The sequence below is a fragment of the Myxocyprinus asiaticus genome, chromosome 46 (genome assembly GCF_019703515.2).
Source record: "Myxocyprinus asiaticus isolate MX2 ecotype Aquarium Trade chromosome 46, UBuf_Myxa_2, whole genome shotgun sequence".
In the NCBI taxonomy this organism is placed as follows: Eukaryota; Metazoa; Chordata; class Actinopteri; order Cypriniformes; family Catostomidae; genus Myxocyprinus; species Myxocyprinus asiaticus.
The window spans coordinates 3867133-3885055 of NC_059389.1; the positions used below are offsets into that span (position 1 = coordinate 3867133).

At 39.4% G+C, this 17923-nt stretch overlaps 1 protein-coding gene across 1 annotated transcript in view; it reads right to left on the reverse strand.

Moving 5' to 3' along the window:
* Nucleotides 1-17923, reverse strand: part of LOC127435655 (ankyrin repeat domain-containing protein 26-like) — a 58317-nt gene that overhangs the window by 18881 nt on the left and 21513 nt on the right. The window contains 13 exon segments of the mRNA XM_051689285.1: nt 750-902; nt 1545-2126; nt 2389-2775; nt 4547-4693; nt 5075-5258; nt 5673-5886; nt 6336-6477; nt 6561-6591; nt 9978-10169; nt 10621-10844; nt 13872-14666; nt 17634-17701; nt 17807-17884. Coding sequence (XP_051545245.1) covers nt 750-902; nt 1545-2126; nt 2389-2775; nt 4547-4693; nt 5075-5258; nt 5673-5886; nt 6336-6477; nt 6561-6591; nt 9978-10169; nt 10621-10844; nt 13872-14666; nt 17634-17701; nt 17807-17884 — 3197 coding nt within the window.

A 17923-nucleotide genomic window follows, 5' to 3' on the forward strand; every position in this document is an offset into this window, starting at 1 on the left:
CACCTTTCAAAGATAAAAATCGATATTTGTCTATGGTGAAATCATCTATTTAATTAATGAACAATTCTTCCGTGTAAACCAGCACAAAATGTATTTTTTTATAAAAACATTTTACTGGTGACATAAGTACATAAATGATGGTGAAAGCCAAAATATTAAATGTCATGGATCAATATTTACTAAGTAATCCATTATTTTGTTTTTTGAAGCAAAACAACAGGTGAAAAAAAAATAACCTTAGAAAAGTGTCAGCATCTTTATTTTATTTTTACACAGATATAGGTAGGTCTATTTCTAAAATCAGTTGACTTCAGCACCCCATATTGCATTATATGCCAATTGTGTGTGTCCAAAAATGGGGGGAAAAAACACTGTGTTGTTTTTCCAAAGTTTGAGTGCATATAACTCCAGAAGTATTAAAGATATTTTAATATGCTTTTAGGTTCTGGTTCAGAATAATGTAATTTTTAAAGCCCTATATGGTTAATTCTCAGAGATATGGGGCTCTCAATTTGGCTCCAGGTGCAAATTGTTAAATGTTACACCTTTTCAATGCTCGAAAACCAAATGTGTCACATGGTTTTATTACATGAGCTAGTTTTTATCGTCCAATAAAACAAAGGTCTGTAGTACAAATAATGCTGAACTAGAAATGTACCTTTATTTATTCACATAAAAACAATGAATGTCAAAATCTAAAAACATACCACCACGCCATCATTAGACATTTTTCAGGAAGTTTAATGTACCTTCCCCTTCAGTCTGTCCATGTCTTTGAGTGTGCGTGTCTTCTCTTCCTCCAGGTCGTTACGGTATCGCATATTGACCTCCAGAGAGGCTTCACACATGGACAACTTCTTGAGACAGTCGGCAAGTTCCTGCTGGAGCTGTCTCAGAGAACTCTGATAATGAAAAACAACAACTTCATTCTCTCACTGGAACACTATTAAATTCATACCCAATTTAATTTTACTTAAAGGAATAGTTTACCCAAAAATGAAAAATCTGTCATTATTTACACCCCCATGTATGGAAAACAAAATGAGTATATTGAAGTATCTTCACGCATCTCTTTCCATACAACAAAAGTTCGAAGTGATCCTGTCTGTCATGATCCAAAAAGTGCAAAAAAAAGACAATAAAAGCACCATAACAGTGGTCAAATGATAGCCGTGTGTGACGAAAAGACAAAAACTTAAGCTGCTATTCACTGATAATATATCTGTAATTTGAGAGCTACGGCAGATGGGCAAGACTTTCAATGAATAACGACTAAAATTTTGGCCCGTTTGTCACACAAAGTTATCGTACGTCTTCAGAAGACTTGAAATATAGTGCACGAGTCATGCATACTACTTTAACGGATACTTATATGATGCTTTTTTTCCTTTTTAGAGCTTGGCAAATGTGGTCACTATGAACTGTTGTTGTACAGAAAGTAGCTGCGTTTAGATTCTCCAAAATTCTCCTTTTGTGTTCCACCAAAAAAATTATGTCAAGCGGGTTTGGAACGACATGAGGGCGAGTAAAAACAGTTTTTCTACCTCTCTTTCAGCTTTCTCTTGCTCTAGTTTATAGTTTTGCTCTCTCAGCTCGCCGTTCATCTTCGCCAGCTCTTTGCTTCTTTCCTCCACCAGGTGGACTCTCTCCTCTCCGTCCGAGCGTAACTGGTTTAGCATCTCAGTGAAGTTCTGGTGCACGTCTGTAACGACCTTGTCCTTCGCCAACCCCTTGTTGAGCGCCTCCTCCAGCTGTTGTCGCAGCAGCGCACCCTCACTCTGAGCCTGTTCAAGTCTCTCCTGCATGGCTTCCTGTTTGGTTCCGGCGCGGCTGGCCTGCTCGCGTTCGCTCAATATCGCCGCCTCCAGTTCTTTGAGTTTGGCCAGGGCTTGGTCTTTCTCCCGGGTGAGTGTCTCCAACAGGACGCCTTTCTCCGCGATGGCCAGGGTGCTGCGGTGACACTCGTTCTCCAGGCTGTTGGCGAGCGCCTCAGCCTTGCTAAGCTTCTGCGAGAGGGACTGAATGGTATCGCGTTGGGTGTTGGACTCGAAGATGTGCTTTTCCTGTGCACGCTGGTGTTCCTCACGGACTCGCTGAAGTGTGCGCTCTGCATCTGTAAGTGATGCCTGAGAGGAAAAAAAATATGAAATCATATCATTTTAAACCAGCCCAACACAGCAGCATTGACTCAACAATGCTATGAGTTTGGTGTGGGACTATTTGTTTGTTGAACCAATTACAGATGGAGGCAGTGTTCAGGAATCTGTTAACAAACAAATGTTTATTTTTATTATTTCGTTTAGCGCTACTAGTGGCATTGAAATTACACATTTCTGCTTTAAAAAAAGAACATTCAAGATAAACCAATGAAGTTGTCTGGACTCTAACCTGACATCTCTCGGCCTCCTGTAGCGCTCCCTGCAGTCGTGCCCGGCTCACCTCGGCCTCTGCCTCCAGTTGCTGCCTCACTTGCCTCTCATGATCCAGTTTAGCTGTGATCACTGAGCATTCGGCCTTCAGCGCACTCAGCTGCCCGTTGAACTGGAACACGGTCTGTGCCAAGGCCTCTTCGCTATGTTTCAGGTCCCTGTGAGCGTCCTCAAGCCTCTCGCTTAGGGCATCTCTCTCCTCAGCCAGTCGTGACTCCTCCTGCCGGCAATGAGACTGAGAGCGGTCCAGCTCTGCCCGAGCGCCGTTCAGCTCATCTTGAAGGCTGCGATTTTGCTGCAGCAGCTCTCGTTCGCGGTCTGAAGCCTCGGTTAGCTGGGACAAGGCCTGAGCATAATATTAATAATGAACTAGTTTAAAATGATGCAAAAAACACAGCAATTCTATAAAAAAAGGACACCTTTAAAACGGTCACTGTATACCTGTCTGAAAGCTAAGACGTCACTGCATACATGACTGTAAAGCTATGAAGTCACTGCATAAATTACTGTTAAACTATGACATCACTGCATATATGATGTCACTGCATACATGACTTTAAAGCTATGATGTCACTGCATGCGTGACTGTTAAACTATGACATCACTCCAAATATGACGTCACTGCATACGTGACTGTAAAGCTATGATGTCACTGCATGCGTGACTGTTAAACTATGACATCACTCCAAATATGACGTCACTGCATACGTGACTGTAAAGCTATGATGTCACTGCATGCGTGACTGTTAAACTATGACATCACTCCAAATATGACGTCACTGCATACGTGACTGTAAAGCTATGATGTCACTGCATGCGTGACTGTAAAGCTATGATGTCACTGCATGCGTGACTGTAAAGCTATGATGTCACTGGATACTATGGCATCACTAAAGCTATGATGTCACTAGATACTATGACATCACTGCATTTCTGGATGTAAAGCTATGACGTCACTGCATACATGACTGTAAAGCTATGAAGTCACTGAATAAATTACTGTTAAACTATGACATCACTGCATATATGATGTCACTGCATACGTGACTGTAAAGCTATGATGTCACTGCATGCGTGACTGTTAAACTATGACATCACTCCAAATATGACGTCACTGCATACGTGACTGTAAAGCTATGATGTCACTGCATGCGTGACTGTTAAACTATGACATCACTCCAAATATGACGTCACTGCATACGTGACTGTAAAGCTATGATGTCACTGCATGCGTGACTGTTAAACTATGACATCACTCCAAATATGACGTCACTGCATACGTGACTGTAAAGCTATGATGTCACTGCATGCGTGACTGTAAAGCTATGATGTCACTGCATGCGTGACTGTAAAGCTATGATGTCACTGGATACTATGGCATCACTAAAGCTATGATGTCACTAGATACTATGACATCACTGCATTTCTGGATGTAAAGCTATGACGTCACTGCATACATGACTGTAAAGCTATGAAGTCACTGAATAAATTACTGTTAAACTATGACATCACTGCATATATGATGTCACTGCATACGTGACTGTAAAGCTATGATGTCACTGCATGCGTGACTGTTAAACTATGACATCACTCCAAATATGACGTCACTGCATACGTGACTGTAAAGCTATGATGTCACTGCATGCGTGACTGTTAAACTATGACATCACTCCAAATATGACGTCACTGCATACGTGACTGTAAAGCTATGATGTCACTGCATGCGTGACTGTTAAACTATGACATCACTCCAAATATGACGTCACTGCATACGTGACTGTAAAGCTATGATGTCACTGCATGCGTGACTGTAAAGCTATGATGTCACTGCATGCGTGACTGTAAAGCTATGATGTCACTGGATACTATGGCATCACTAAAGCTATGATGTCACTAGATACTATGACATCACTGCATTTCTGGATGTAAAGCTATGACATCACTGCTTTCATTAATGAAAAGCTATGATGTCACTGCACATGTGAGTGTGAAGCTATGATGTCAACGAATGTGTAAATGAAAATGACTTTGTCAGCTGCTGACAAGTATGAACTGACAAATAGGAACAGTCATTACTGTTTATAAAGGTAGCAATATTTGGAAGGTGATAGCAGTACTTCATTGCTTTTGTTGAGTTTTCGCAGGTTTTCCTCCTCGATGTCCTGCTGCTTGCGCAGGTGGTTGTTGAGTAGTTCCTCTTGTAGAGCGCGAGCGCTGCGCTCATGCGACAGGAGACGCCGAGACTCATCTCTGTCCTCCTCCAGCTAAACACAAACATACACGCACACATCAACAAACTCAGAAAACTACAAAGGTTATTGCAGACTTTATTAAATGTTAAAAACATTTCTGGGCCCTACAGGAAATCTCTAGACCCCCCCATACACAGCGTAGTGTAATACGTGTAAGGCGGTAACTGGTTATAGATGGTTTGGTCCAAGCTGATCATTCATGGTCCAAATGGGTCCAAGCTTGACTACATGGTTGATCAGCTGAAGTACCAGCTTATGGACCTGGTTTTGACCTGGTAAACCACTAGCAACAAAGTCACTACCATGTTCCAAAAACCATCTTGAACACCTTTAGCTGGAGTGAGCTGGTTTCTTCAGCAGTAGACAGTAACATAACATTGTGATGCCGGTAACCTGTTTGATGCTGTTCTTCAGAGCTCTGATCTCCAGTTCCAGACTCCGTACTCTTAGCTCAGCTTTATGTCTCTCCTCGGCTTCGGCCCGCTGCTGTTCCTCTTTCCTCTGAAGCTGCTCACGGGTTTTATTGTACAGCATCAAAGCACTCTGATGCTTCTCCTGCTCTTGTCTCAGCAGGAACCTAACATGAGCAGAGAGAGAGTCAATGTCTAGCTATCAAAACTTGTGATGGTAAAAGGGTCATATCATGTAATATAGCATTTTTATTGGCCTTTGAAATAATAGACTTGGATGTACTAAGTAGACGTACTTTGACGTTCACAAGATATCTCATTAAAAAATTGATGACACCACAACCATGATCACGTGACTCCATGAAATTGAAACTGGAGTTTTGTGGCTTTTACTCCATGCTTTGAAACCTATATGCTAGTGTACTACTGAAAGTTGCAATTTTTTTCTTTGGAATAACAAACTGATCAATCATTCACAGCAAGACAAGTAACATGTATTAAGAAAGTAAAACATTTTGATTTCATGCTGAATTTAAATTTTTTGTGTGAGGCCCAATCCACATGCATCAAGTTAAGCTCACTTGAGATTGTTCATGTCTGTCTCTAGCTCCAGTTTGAGATGTTCTAGGCTGGACTTGCTGCCTCTGATCTCATCCAGCAGGATCTTCAGCTCATTGCGTTCCTGCTCCAGTTGAGAGGTCTTGTCAGCCAGACGGCTGTGTCTGTCTCTCTCTCTCTGGATGGTGCGTTCGTACTCATGAAACATGTTCTGTAGCTTCACAACACTTACAGAGTCTGCAGGGTGGACACAAAACACAATTTTTATCATTTGACAACAGGTTAGTGGATCAAGTCAAGTGCAATAGCATTGCCCTTATAAGATCTGAACATATTTTTCAGGACCCAGAGAAACATTTTTATTACTCAGAAGTTGCACTTTCATAGTTCAGAAGACTTAATGGCGTTCTCAGTAATGATTCATTTAAGTATCTTTGTCTCAGATTTTTCTCCTAAACTTCCATAGGAGACGTGAAAATACACACAAAAGAGTTAACTGTTGCCATACAGTAAGAGTACAGAGCTATTAATTGAATGTGGATAACATAGCTCAGATAGTTTGGTCTTGGGAGAATTTGATGAGGAATTTATGGGTTCATATTAAAATATCTGACATTTGATTTTAAACTTTGGTATCTTGGCAAATCTCCATTTAATCAAATATTATAAAGAGTAGACAGTCTCACCGAGATAACTTGAGTCGAGCTGTTTGAAGAGCAGAGAAGCGTTGCGGAATCCAGACACTGGAGTGTCCATCTCTTCTGTGGCTGTGTCAGAAGATTGGGTGAGATCTTCAAAATCATCTGCCATCTCCAGCTCCCCAGCAGTCTGCACAGGGAACAAATGTGGTAAACAAACACTCAAACATTACAGCACACATGTACTGATACGTTCTTATGAAAGAAGCTCACCTGCTCTTTCTTACGCCTTGAAGATGGAGACCTGTTATGGACCAGAGAAGAAAACAGGATTTCAGACTGATTTCTGCTTGATGAGAGCAACTATCAGACAACACCAGTCTAATGGAGAGCAGGTGCTATAAAATCATTTGAGGATATAATGCAGTATTCTCTTTTAGAATGGAGATTATACCTAGGCCAACATGGAATCTGCACACGCCTCTCATATTTTCTGCATTGATTCTGGGAAATCTTTGGAATTCTAATGGACTTGAATATGGTAAAATGTATTCAGAGCTGAGAGTACAATGGGTGAATCTCAAGAAAGCTAAATATTCAGATCATTCTTCACCCCAATATAAATAATAAATAAACAATTATACAGTGTATATATATACACACACACAGTGCATCCGGAAAGTATTCACAGCGCTTCACTTTTTCCACATTTTGTTATGTTACAGCCTTATTCCAAAATGGATTAAATTCATTATTTTCCTCAAAATTCTACAAACAATACCCCATAATGACAACATGAAAGAAGTTTGTTTGAAATCTTTGCAAATTTATTAAAAATAAAACAAAAACAAAAATCACATGTACATAAGTATTCACAGCCTTTGCTCAATACTTTGAAGCACCTTTGGCACCAATTACAGCCTCAAGTCTTTTTGAGTATGATGCTACAAGCTTGGCACACCTATTTTTGGGCAGATTCTCCCATTCTTCTTTGCAGGACCTCTCAAGCTCCATCAGGTTGGATGGGGAGTGTCGGTGCACAGCCATTTTCAGATCTCTCCAGAGATGTTCAATCGGGTTCAAGTCTGGGCTCTGGCTGGGCCACTCAAGCACATTCACAGAGTTGTCCCGTAGCCACTCCTTTGTTATCTTGGCTGTGTGCTTAGGTTCATCTTCCAACAGGACAACGACCCTTCGCCCCAGTCTGAGGTCCAGAGCACTCTGGAGCAGGTTTTCATCAAGGATGTCTCTGTACATTGCTGCATTCATCTTTCCCTCGATCCTGACTAGTCTCCCAGTTCCTGCCGCTGAAAAACATCCCCACAGCATGATGCTGCCACCACCATGCTTCACTGTAGGGATGGTATTGGCCAGGTGATAAGCGGTGCCTGGTTTCCTCCAGACATGACGCTTGCCATTCAGGCCAAAGAGTTCAATCTTAGTTTCTCATGGTCTGAGAGTCCTTCAGGTGCCTTTTGGCAAACTCCAGGCGGGCTGTCATGTGCCTTTTACTGAGGAGTGGCTTCTGTCTGGCCACTCTACCATACAGGCCTGATTGGTGGAGTGCTGCAGAGATGGTTGTTATTCTGGAAGGTTCTCCTCTGCACAGAGAAACGCTGGAGCTCTGTCAGAGTGACCATCGGGTTCTTGGTCACCTCCCTGACTAATGCCCTTCTCCCCCGATCACTCAGTTTGGCCGGGCGGCCAGCTCTAGGAAGAGTCCTGGTGGTTCCAAACTTCTTTCATTTACAGATGATGGAGGCCACTGTGCTCATTGGGACCTTCAATGCTGCAGAAATTTTTCTGTACCCTTCCCCAGATCTGTGCCTCGATACAATCCTGTCTCGGAGGTCTACAGACAATTCCTTGGACTTCATGGCTTGGTTTGTGCTCTGACATGCACTGTTAACTGTGGGACCTTATATAGACAGGTGTGTGCCTTTCCAAATCATGTCCAATCAACTGAATTTACCACAGGTGGACTCCAATCAAGTTGTAGAAACATCTCAAGGATGATCAGTGGAAACAGGATGCACCTGAGCTCAATTTTGAGTGTCATGGCAAAGGCTGTGAATACTTATGTACACGTGATTTTTTTCGTTTTTTATTTTTAATAAATTTGCAAAGATTTCAAACAAACTTCTTTCATGTTGTCATTATGGGGTATTGTTTGTAGAATTTTGAGGAAAATAATGAATTTAATCTATTTTGGAATAAGGCTGTAACATAACAAAATGTGGAAAAAGTGAAGTGCTGTGAATACTTTCCAGATGCACTGTACATATATATATATATATATATATACACACAAACACACACACACGAGTATTTCTTCAACTTCGGGCACATGTCTCAGGGGTGATTTGTATAAAAAAAAAAAAAAAAACTGGTTTAATTTGTTTCTTTTTGTTATATGAAGGTCACATTAAAACTGACTTAGAAACTTTTTACCAGGCCATCATCAATTATTTTTGTTACTTTTCAAATATCTTTTATGACTTTTTTTAGCCTCATCCCAGACTTTCAATATGAAACTATGGAAATCAATTTTAAAATAGAAACTATTAAATTGTTAAAAACTATTTGAATCTAAATAAAGAGTGAATTACACATAATTTCCAACATACCAAACAATTTTGCCTCTAATATTTTTGTGATGATAAAAGAGTAATCATAAATTACACAAAAAGTGTCATATTTAATTGTGTATTTAGGAGATCTGTATGAATATTGTCTAAAAGCTTGATCTAAATTGAATCTGCCCAATTGATCCTATTATTAAAAAAGTCCACTGCAAAACTGCAAACATTTTTGCCAAACTTTTAAATTACACAATGCCCACTGATTTTATGGCATGTAAACATATACTTGTATCAAAGATTTATACATGTAAAAATGTGTCTAATTAACTCTATCCACAAAAAACAAAACATTTTAACATGTGCACAAATAAATATTTAAAATAAATCAATAAATGATAAAATAAACACATTTCTTGCAAGTTCTTTGAGACAAAGTATAAAGTAAATATATTTATGATATTTTAATGCTTGCTTTAATGTACCATGTCCCATGATTAATGCGATTAATCACAGAAAACTGTGATTAATTAGTTTTAAAAATTTAATTCACAGCCCTAATATACAGTATATATACTGTATATTTACACTGTATTTAGCATAAAGAAAATAAAAACTTTTTTAGGATCAAATTTATTGGTATTGTGCCATTATTTGTATAACAATTAAGCACCTTTTCTCCCAATTCACTACAGACCAAAAAAAAAAAAAAAATCATTGCTGTGATATATACATTACTGTTGTATTTGTTGTACTGAATTTAACATATGCTGATTCTAATTTTAAAAGTTGTGTTCAGACAGGAGGGTTTTTATTACTGTATTACAATCATAGAAATTAGATTTTTGGCATTAGAGTAATGAGAATCTCAGGATGATTTTGGGGTGAAATATGACCCAGACATGATTTTTGCAAGATTTACTCACTAGACTCTATGTAATAAATGGGTATCTGGTCGTTAGAATTCTGCAGAAATCTGTGGAGCATTCTGTGGAATCACGCGTGTACAGAATCTATGCAGGCCTAGTTATACCACATGCTAAAACTGAGCTAGAAAAAGTGGATTCATTATGAAACGGCATAAAAAAGCATGTAAATACTGCATGTATACCTCCTGTCCTCCTCTGACAGCTCACTTAAAGTACTGTCGTCAAAGACAGACTCGAGGTCTCCATTATGGCGGACTGCAAGTCGTGAGGGTTTGTTCTGCTGGGGGGGAACTACATGGAGATTTCTCGCTTGGCTACAAACAGTTTTCTTTTCCTCCTCATCTTCCTCGCCATGTGCTGGCACACTGTCAGTGCTAAGGGACACAGATCTTATCATGAAGTTGAAAGTTGAAACCCTGGTCCAACTACATCTATTCTGTGTGCCAGTCTTTGGCAACGTATTGTCAAGGTATAAACACCACTCTTGGGTTCAAGAGATACTCTGACACAGAGTTTCCCCAAACTGGGGTTCATGTCAAATTAAAACCAAAATTAAAATTTAACACTATCCTCTAACCTAATATTGAAAAATGAAGGGGTTCAGAAGACCCAAGCTCAGGCACACAGGATAGAATAAGAAGGATTAATTAACGAATTGATCATTCATAAAGATCACTATGTCCAATTAGTTGTTGACGTAAAATTTCAAGCACATTTCTTCTCAATGAGATTGAATGGATCACTTGATTTGTCTAAACTGAGAGTTGGTGTATCAAAAAAGTTCTCCATTCACATTCACTCCACCGAGCAATGTGAAATATATACCTTCTTGGACTTCTTGTCAGCTGTCTTGGTGAAACACTACCCTCTCTTCCCAAAGATCTGCCGTCAGCCATCCCTTCCTGTTGAGGTTTTGGGTTGCCAAAGTTGGTGTCAATTTTCCTTCCTTTTCCTTGGTCAAGTTCGGCTTGTTCTCTGGATTCTCCAGAATCCCAGAAAGCACTGCTTTGGTGGTCTCCCCTCATATTATTGGCCTTTTCTTTTTCACTCTAAAATAGAAGATGTTGCTTGTTGAATACAAAGATTAAACACATCTTTAATCTCCATCATTATAAAGCTGTATTTCTCCGTAAGTATGAGAAAGTTCTAGATTTAAATCCATTTCTTCTTAGTAGCATGCGTGAATGTATTGGTTTGTGTAGGTTTCCAAATATTTAGTCATGCAAAAACATTGCAACAATGAAAAGTCCGTGACATACAAAACAAAACGATGCAAAGATCACACACAACATCTTCTTTTCACATTTAAAAAGAAGCTCTGGCGACATGATAAACACTTCAAGCTGAAATCAACAGAGAAGTTTCAACCACAAAAATGGTTGTTGGAAACTACTCCATTGAGATGCATAATATGAAAACACACACTAACACAAGTAAGACAGATCTTCAGGAAGATGAGATATCTTCAGACAATGATCCCTGGCACACAGACACATGACATATGAGGTGTGAACTGACGCCCATGTGCTACTTCAAGTGTATCATTTGACACCAGCGCAAAGAAATGACTGATAAATATTTAATTGTGCAACAGACTGGATTCAAGACAATTGTTGTTCAGGTCACACATCATGAAATTAAGACAGACAGAGGACTAGATGGAAAAATAAAAGACCCCATGGAATCAAAATGTACGTTTTGTGTCTTTTAGTCGATCTCTGACAGCTCTGAAGCCATCTATATGCAAATGTACTCCTAATAGTTTTAGAAGATATTAGAGATGCACACATTTAAAGTTCACAGTCATTCTCTTGGAATACTGGAATACTGTATTCCACAATGCAAGTGCTCTTAACAGTAAATACTAAAACAGTAGGCAGTATAAAGTATGATATTGATATGTCCCGTCCCAACTCTTGTCAAACTATTTCATGGGGTCTCTTAAATGCACGTAAGACATAAATGGAATAGATTGAAATAGTATTACAAAAAGATTAAAACAATATTAAGCATGTTGCAGACAGAAGACAATAGCTCTATTCCAAAATGCTATTAAGCTGCTTTGATGTCTACCAGTTAAACAGGCAGCATGTCTTGTCCACACGATTACTTATATTGTAAAAAATACATTAATTTTGCTACGTTTACACCTCTCATCCACACAGAAACAGTATTGACACGAGGAAAAAGAAAATGGAGGTTCAAACTTAAATGTATTAATATGGACATGCCTTCTAAGGTCACGTCTATGCTAATACGCTTTTGTTTGAAAACACACTGATTTTGCTACGTTTACACCTCCCATCCACACTAGAACACCATTTTTGTAAACCGAAAACAGAGACTTTTGAAAAAAAAATTGAACTTTCGAGTACCGCATACTTTGGAAAAACGTTTTACGTTGGCATAAGCGCACAGGAGACTCACTTGAAATCAGATTCCAATAGAACGCAACAATGTCCGCCCACATTTTCTGTCATCTTGGTTCCAGAAGTATTTATCCCACTCATTTTTTCCATAGGGATTTCATAAAATCCTTCATGAAAGAGTTCTAAAACTTGAACCAAATCAATCAACTCCAAAGTGAAACACAACATTAAAAACTTTGATTTGAAGCAAAAAATCAGACAAAAAGACAAAGGTACAAGACTGTGTACTTCATATCTTTCATGAGGGAATGAACTACAATCCCATGAAGCATTGCAAATCTGACTGGATCGGGTCATTTAAGGTGCATCATAGGAGTTGGTGGTCGCTGCAGAGCTTGTTTGGCATGCTTTGTTGGCCATGATTCTCTGGATTCAAGGGGAATGCCTTCACCAAGAACTCCACTATTTAACACGATTTTTAAAAACTGAACATAAAATTACATGGAATGATGGCCTCAACATAAGCATATACCACTGTAGGTCTGTCTTTAACAGGTTTGTAAGTTACAATAAAAAATACATTCGCCTATGAAAAAAATGAATGGGATTTTTACTTCTGGGACCAGACTGTTGCACTCTATATTTTGGGGTTAGCATGTCGCTATGCTAATTGCAAGCAAACACAAAAAATGGCTAAAACAATCAATTTTAATTACATTGAACTAAAATGTAATGTACTGAATTAACTATTTTTATTTATACTTTTCAGTATTGAATAAATTGAAGTTCAACATTTTTCTCGGCTCGTCCAGTGGAGCTCATCTCAATACATTCTGGAATTGCCTTCTGCATGGAAGATACATTGGATGATGCATTAAGCCGGTCGCACACAGGATGAAAACCGCTAGGAAAACGCACAGGTATTCGGTACATACGAAGGTTTTAGCAAGAATGAACAAAGTGGATGTCGATCGTTAAAGTGATGTCGATGAGTTTGCAGGCTGGTGTATGAAAAAACTAAGGATTATAAAGGAGCCGTTTATTATGCAATTCTGCTATGTATGAAGCCTTGGCTTTATTAAAGCTGTCAAAGCAAAAAAAGACTAACTTGTTATTGACAAAATTTATTTTTAAAGGCTTAAGTCAATAATGTATGTCCCTTGAAACTTTGATAACGTTTTGGATCTAATTTAACGGGAAACTATGTGAGTGTGGCGCCTCTGAAGTCGTAGCTGGGCACTGTCGATGGACACCGAGTGGCAGCGGCGTTGGCCATACATTCGTAGATAACAATGGTTCCGATTTTAGGAGGTCCACTTGACATGTCCGGTGTGCGATTCTCTTTAGAATTTGGCCACAATAAGGTCTCTTAGAAGGCATCATAATTTTGTTACCTACCTTTTGGAAGCCTTCATGTTTTTATGATCCCTTAAAATGCTGTCTAGTTAGGCAGCTCACTAGGTTTTGGAACAGAGCTATTGATTAGCAAAACTAAAGACAGGACAGATACATAACAGCTTTGTAATTAGGCCCATTTAAAATTCAGTTTTGTTGTCCGCAGCTGGAGCTTGCATTCTCCCTCATTTAGACAGTTTTACATGAACAAAGAGTTTAAGTGAATGAAGAATAAGAAGACAGAGGCAAAAATGGAAGTCTTCATTGTTTCTAAAAGGTTTGTTTGACACTCCTCTTGCTCTGGGGTCCTACCTCATGTCTGGACTTCGACAGGCCCTCCTCAACCTCATCAGAGTTGGAAGAGGGCACTTCCAGAATTTTAGGTGGGACCTGTTGACTAGCATCAAGCAATGGACCTCCATAAGCCTTGACTTCTTCAGGTACTACATCTAAGTCACTTCCAGATTCTGGGTGGCTCCTACCAGCATCGCCAGAAGTTTCTTTGCTTCCGCTACAAGTGAAGAAATTTCCCTGATTGTCATCTGAGGTGTCTGCTTGGTTCTCTGGCTGATGGGCCTCATCCCTAATTGGTTCTTGGACGTATTGACCCTTTGGAAGTTTATCTTGATGAAGGTCTGGTGTTTCCTCGGACTGCGAGTCCTCCAAACCTGACTCTCTCTGCTCAGGAATGGGCAAAAGTACGGCATTTCTCGCTCGGGACATGGGAAGCACTATTGACTCCCCCTCTTCCTCACTTGAGTCTTCATTATCTGCCTCCTTTTCTTCTGGAACTTCCACCTCTTCCTCTCCATCATCTTGTCCTTCTGTTCGTTCCTGCTCCGAATGGTCACCTGGTTCCTTGTGCTCCAGTTCTCCAAATCTCTCCTTAAGTTCAGCAGCTACATTTCTGTATTGGGATTTGGTCTCCTTCTTTTCCTTCTCCACCCAAATCTTCTCATAACGTTCCTCCCAGGGAATCACACTAGTGTTCTCCTCATTCTCCCCATCTCTCCTCACCTCATCTTCAGGGGAGGGTGGGAGCTCCAACGGGTCATGGTTATATGGGCTACTTACATCTAAAGAAGATGCTTGTAATGCCTCTCTTGCCTTTGTTTGCATAATTGAACAAAAGAATACAATTAAGAATGAAAAACCAAACATAGATCAACAAACCTGGTTGACAAGGACTTCAGATGAAACTTCAAGACACTTGCATTGACATGCACGTGACTTGTTCCAACATTTACAAGAGGTTTCACAGTCACAGAGGTCATTCATATATTTAACTAAATTAAAACAAAAAAATACGACATGCTTTAAAGGGGTCATTTGTAAACATCCTTTCAAAATTATCTCCCAGTCCAAACAGCCCATTGCTTTAAAACTAAGCTGCAAAAACAGCTTGTTCTGTTACAATGCAACGCAGGCTTTGTAAAGAGTCTGTTACTGAAGAATGAGGCAGCACTATATTAAACCTGACAACAACCCGCAACCTGTTAGTAAATATTGCAACTCATTTCAAATGCAGAGATGTCAGCCAATCACAACAGAGATCGTTTACTGTCTTAAAAATACAGTAGCAAAAACAATTTCTTGTTTAACTCTTTGGGTTAGAGAGAGGGTCATTTTTGCATCTGTCTGTGTTATTAGTCTTCCGCTGAAAGTCTATGGCAGTCCATAGAACCATACATAGGAAAGTTATGAAATTTGGCACATTGATAGAAGACACTCTTTTTGGGGGGGGGGATTTTTCCCCTTTTTCTCCCAATTTGGAATGCCCAATTCCCAATGCGCTCTAAGTCCTCGTGGTCGCATAGTGATTTGCCTCAGTCCGGGTGGCGGAGGACGAATCCCAGTTGCCTCCGCGTCTGAGACAGTCAACCCGCGCATCTTATCACGTGGCTTGTTGAGCGCGTTGCCACGGAGACATAGCGCGTGTGGAGGCTTCACGCCATCCACCGCGGCTTCCCACGCTCAATTCACCATGCGCCCTACCGAGAACAAACCACATTATAGCGACCATGAGGAGATTACCCCATGTGACTCTAACCTCCCTAGCAACCGGGCCAATTTGGTTGCTTAGGAGACCTGGCTGGAGTCACTCAGCACGCCCTGGGATTCGAACTAGCAAACTCCAGGGGTGGTAGCCAGCGTATTTTACCACTGAGCTACCCAGGCCCCCGATAGAAGACAAATTTGCCACCAACAGTTCAAAGTTTCACTTACGTTTCGGCCTATAAATTTTGAACTGTAATTCCTACAAACAAAATCATTTTTCTTCTGATTCCTTGGGTCATTACACATCTGCATAGGTTGCATTGTTTTTGAGCTCCGTCCACTAGATTTCCTGTCATTTTAAATTTTCTTAAAAACCTACTTTTTCTAACTCGCTCAAAATTGTGCATGTATCATTTAGAGACACTCATGACAAAAATGTATGAGATTTATTATGAAAGACCAAACCGTTCTTGTATAACGCTTCAACGAATTCGACCGCGAACATGCCAAAATTGACATAAGGCTCTATTTTCGCAACGCTTTAGTGTGTTGACACAAAACTTGGTACTGTATATGCAGGGTTTCTGCAGGTTTTATGAAGCTAAATATAAGACGTTTTAAGACATTATTTAAGACTTTTTTTAAGACCAACTAAAGTACATTTAAGGAATAAATTTAAGGGAACACAATGTCATCGCATTGCTCACTAAATGTAAATGCCTAGGGAGCACAAGAACAGTCATATATACTGTATATAGAAGTAACACTTCAAAGTTTAAAAACACATCTTAACAGATCTCCATTACTTTTTAATTCATTTTACAAAAAGTAACACGATAAGGACTGAATACCTCTGCACCTAACCACCAGAATGTGGAAATAAATTTTACCTTTGGATCAGACCCATTGTATCAGCTGTTTACCTCTACGACACTGCTGTTTCACAACAACCAAAAATATACTTCAAAGCTCTGGAATAAAATATAAGTTATCACCACCAAACATGTAAAAACATTTTAATAAAAGATTTTATTCAAATACATTTGGTCATTAAATCTAGAAGCTCAACAAAAGGAGAATTTATAATTGTTATTTTTTTTTTTTTATAAGAACCTCCCTATGATTATGCAATCTAAATCCCTTGTCCTAGATTAGCTAATAATATATAAATGTATAGAATTTTACACATTGTGCCACTCAGTTGATATGATTCACGAATGGCAAAAGGACATGCCAAAGTTGGAGTCAGCAATCATGTGTGGATTATCTTTTGAACTATAGGTGGCTCCAAACTGCTCAAGTACGTTCAGGACATGATGTCAATGATGCATACCAAATTTCTTATAAATCTGACAATGCATTCAAAAGATATTTAACTTTTTGATAAAAATCAATGTGCCAGACAGGCAGTATGGCTAAAATGGGAAAACTTCTATATGGCTGATAAGAGTATCCTTTAAATCATCATGACCCAAGGAATCCATAGACACCAAACTCATGATTTTAGGACATACGGTTCAAAAGTTACGGGCAAAAATAGCCACTTTTCACATTTCTTGACCCATAAGTGGCGCTGTCACCAAACTTTTTATGTACACTCAGCTCATGGTCCTGATGAAGCATACCAAGTTTTGTTTCAATATGACAAACCATTGGCAAAATATAGCCTCACTTTCTGTTTTATGTCGACCTTGTTACATTTGTGTTAACATAACTTTGAAACAAAATCAAAAGATTTTTTTCAGACCTGCAGAAACCCTGTATATGTCATCACAAGCATGACCTGTGGGTACCAGCACAGTTTCGGCACAGCGCCACCTAGTGGTCAAGAAATGCTATTTTTCTTATAACTTGTGAATAGTTTGGCCTAAAATTATGAGGCTGGTCTCTGTAGATTCCTAGGGGCTTACAGAGTCGAGTGATACACAATTTTCCTATGTCGGCCATATTGGGCGTCAGCCATTTAGAATTTTGCCTTAAATTGATGTATATTACAAACACATTGCCGAATCATTACGAAATTGTACTTTTTGGCAAGAAGAGGTGGAGTTTGTTTATTTTATTAATTCTGCCCACCTGATCAGCATGTTCGTCAAAGCTCCTGTCACCATCAATTTCATCTGCTGTTGGTTTTTGTGGAGGAACTGAAGAGGAATTCAAACAAAACCAAACTTTGATTTTGCATTAGCACTTTTTTACATGAAAATGCACAGAGAGGTCCTGAATGTTCATCCTTTCCTACAATTTACCTGCAACAGGCTCAGCGATGTTTGGCAGTGAAGTTTTTATCTTGGCTGGACTGGAGGTGTCAGTATCCCAGTCTGATTCTGTGTATAAATGAATTGTATCAGGTTAATTAATCAGCT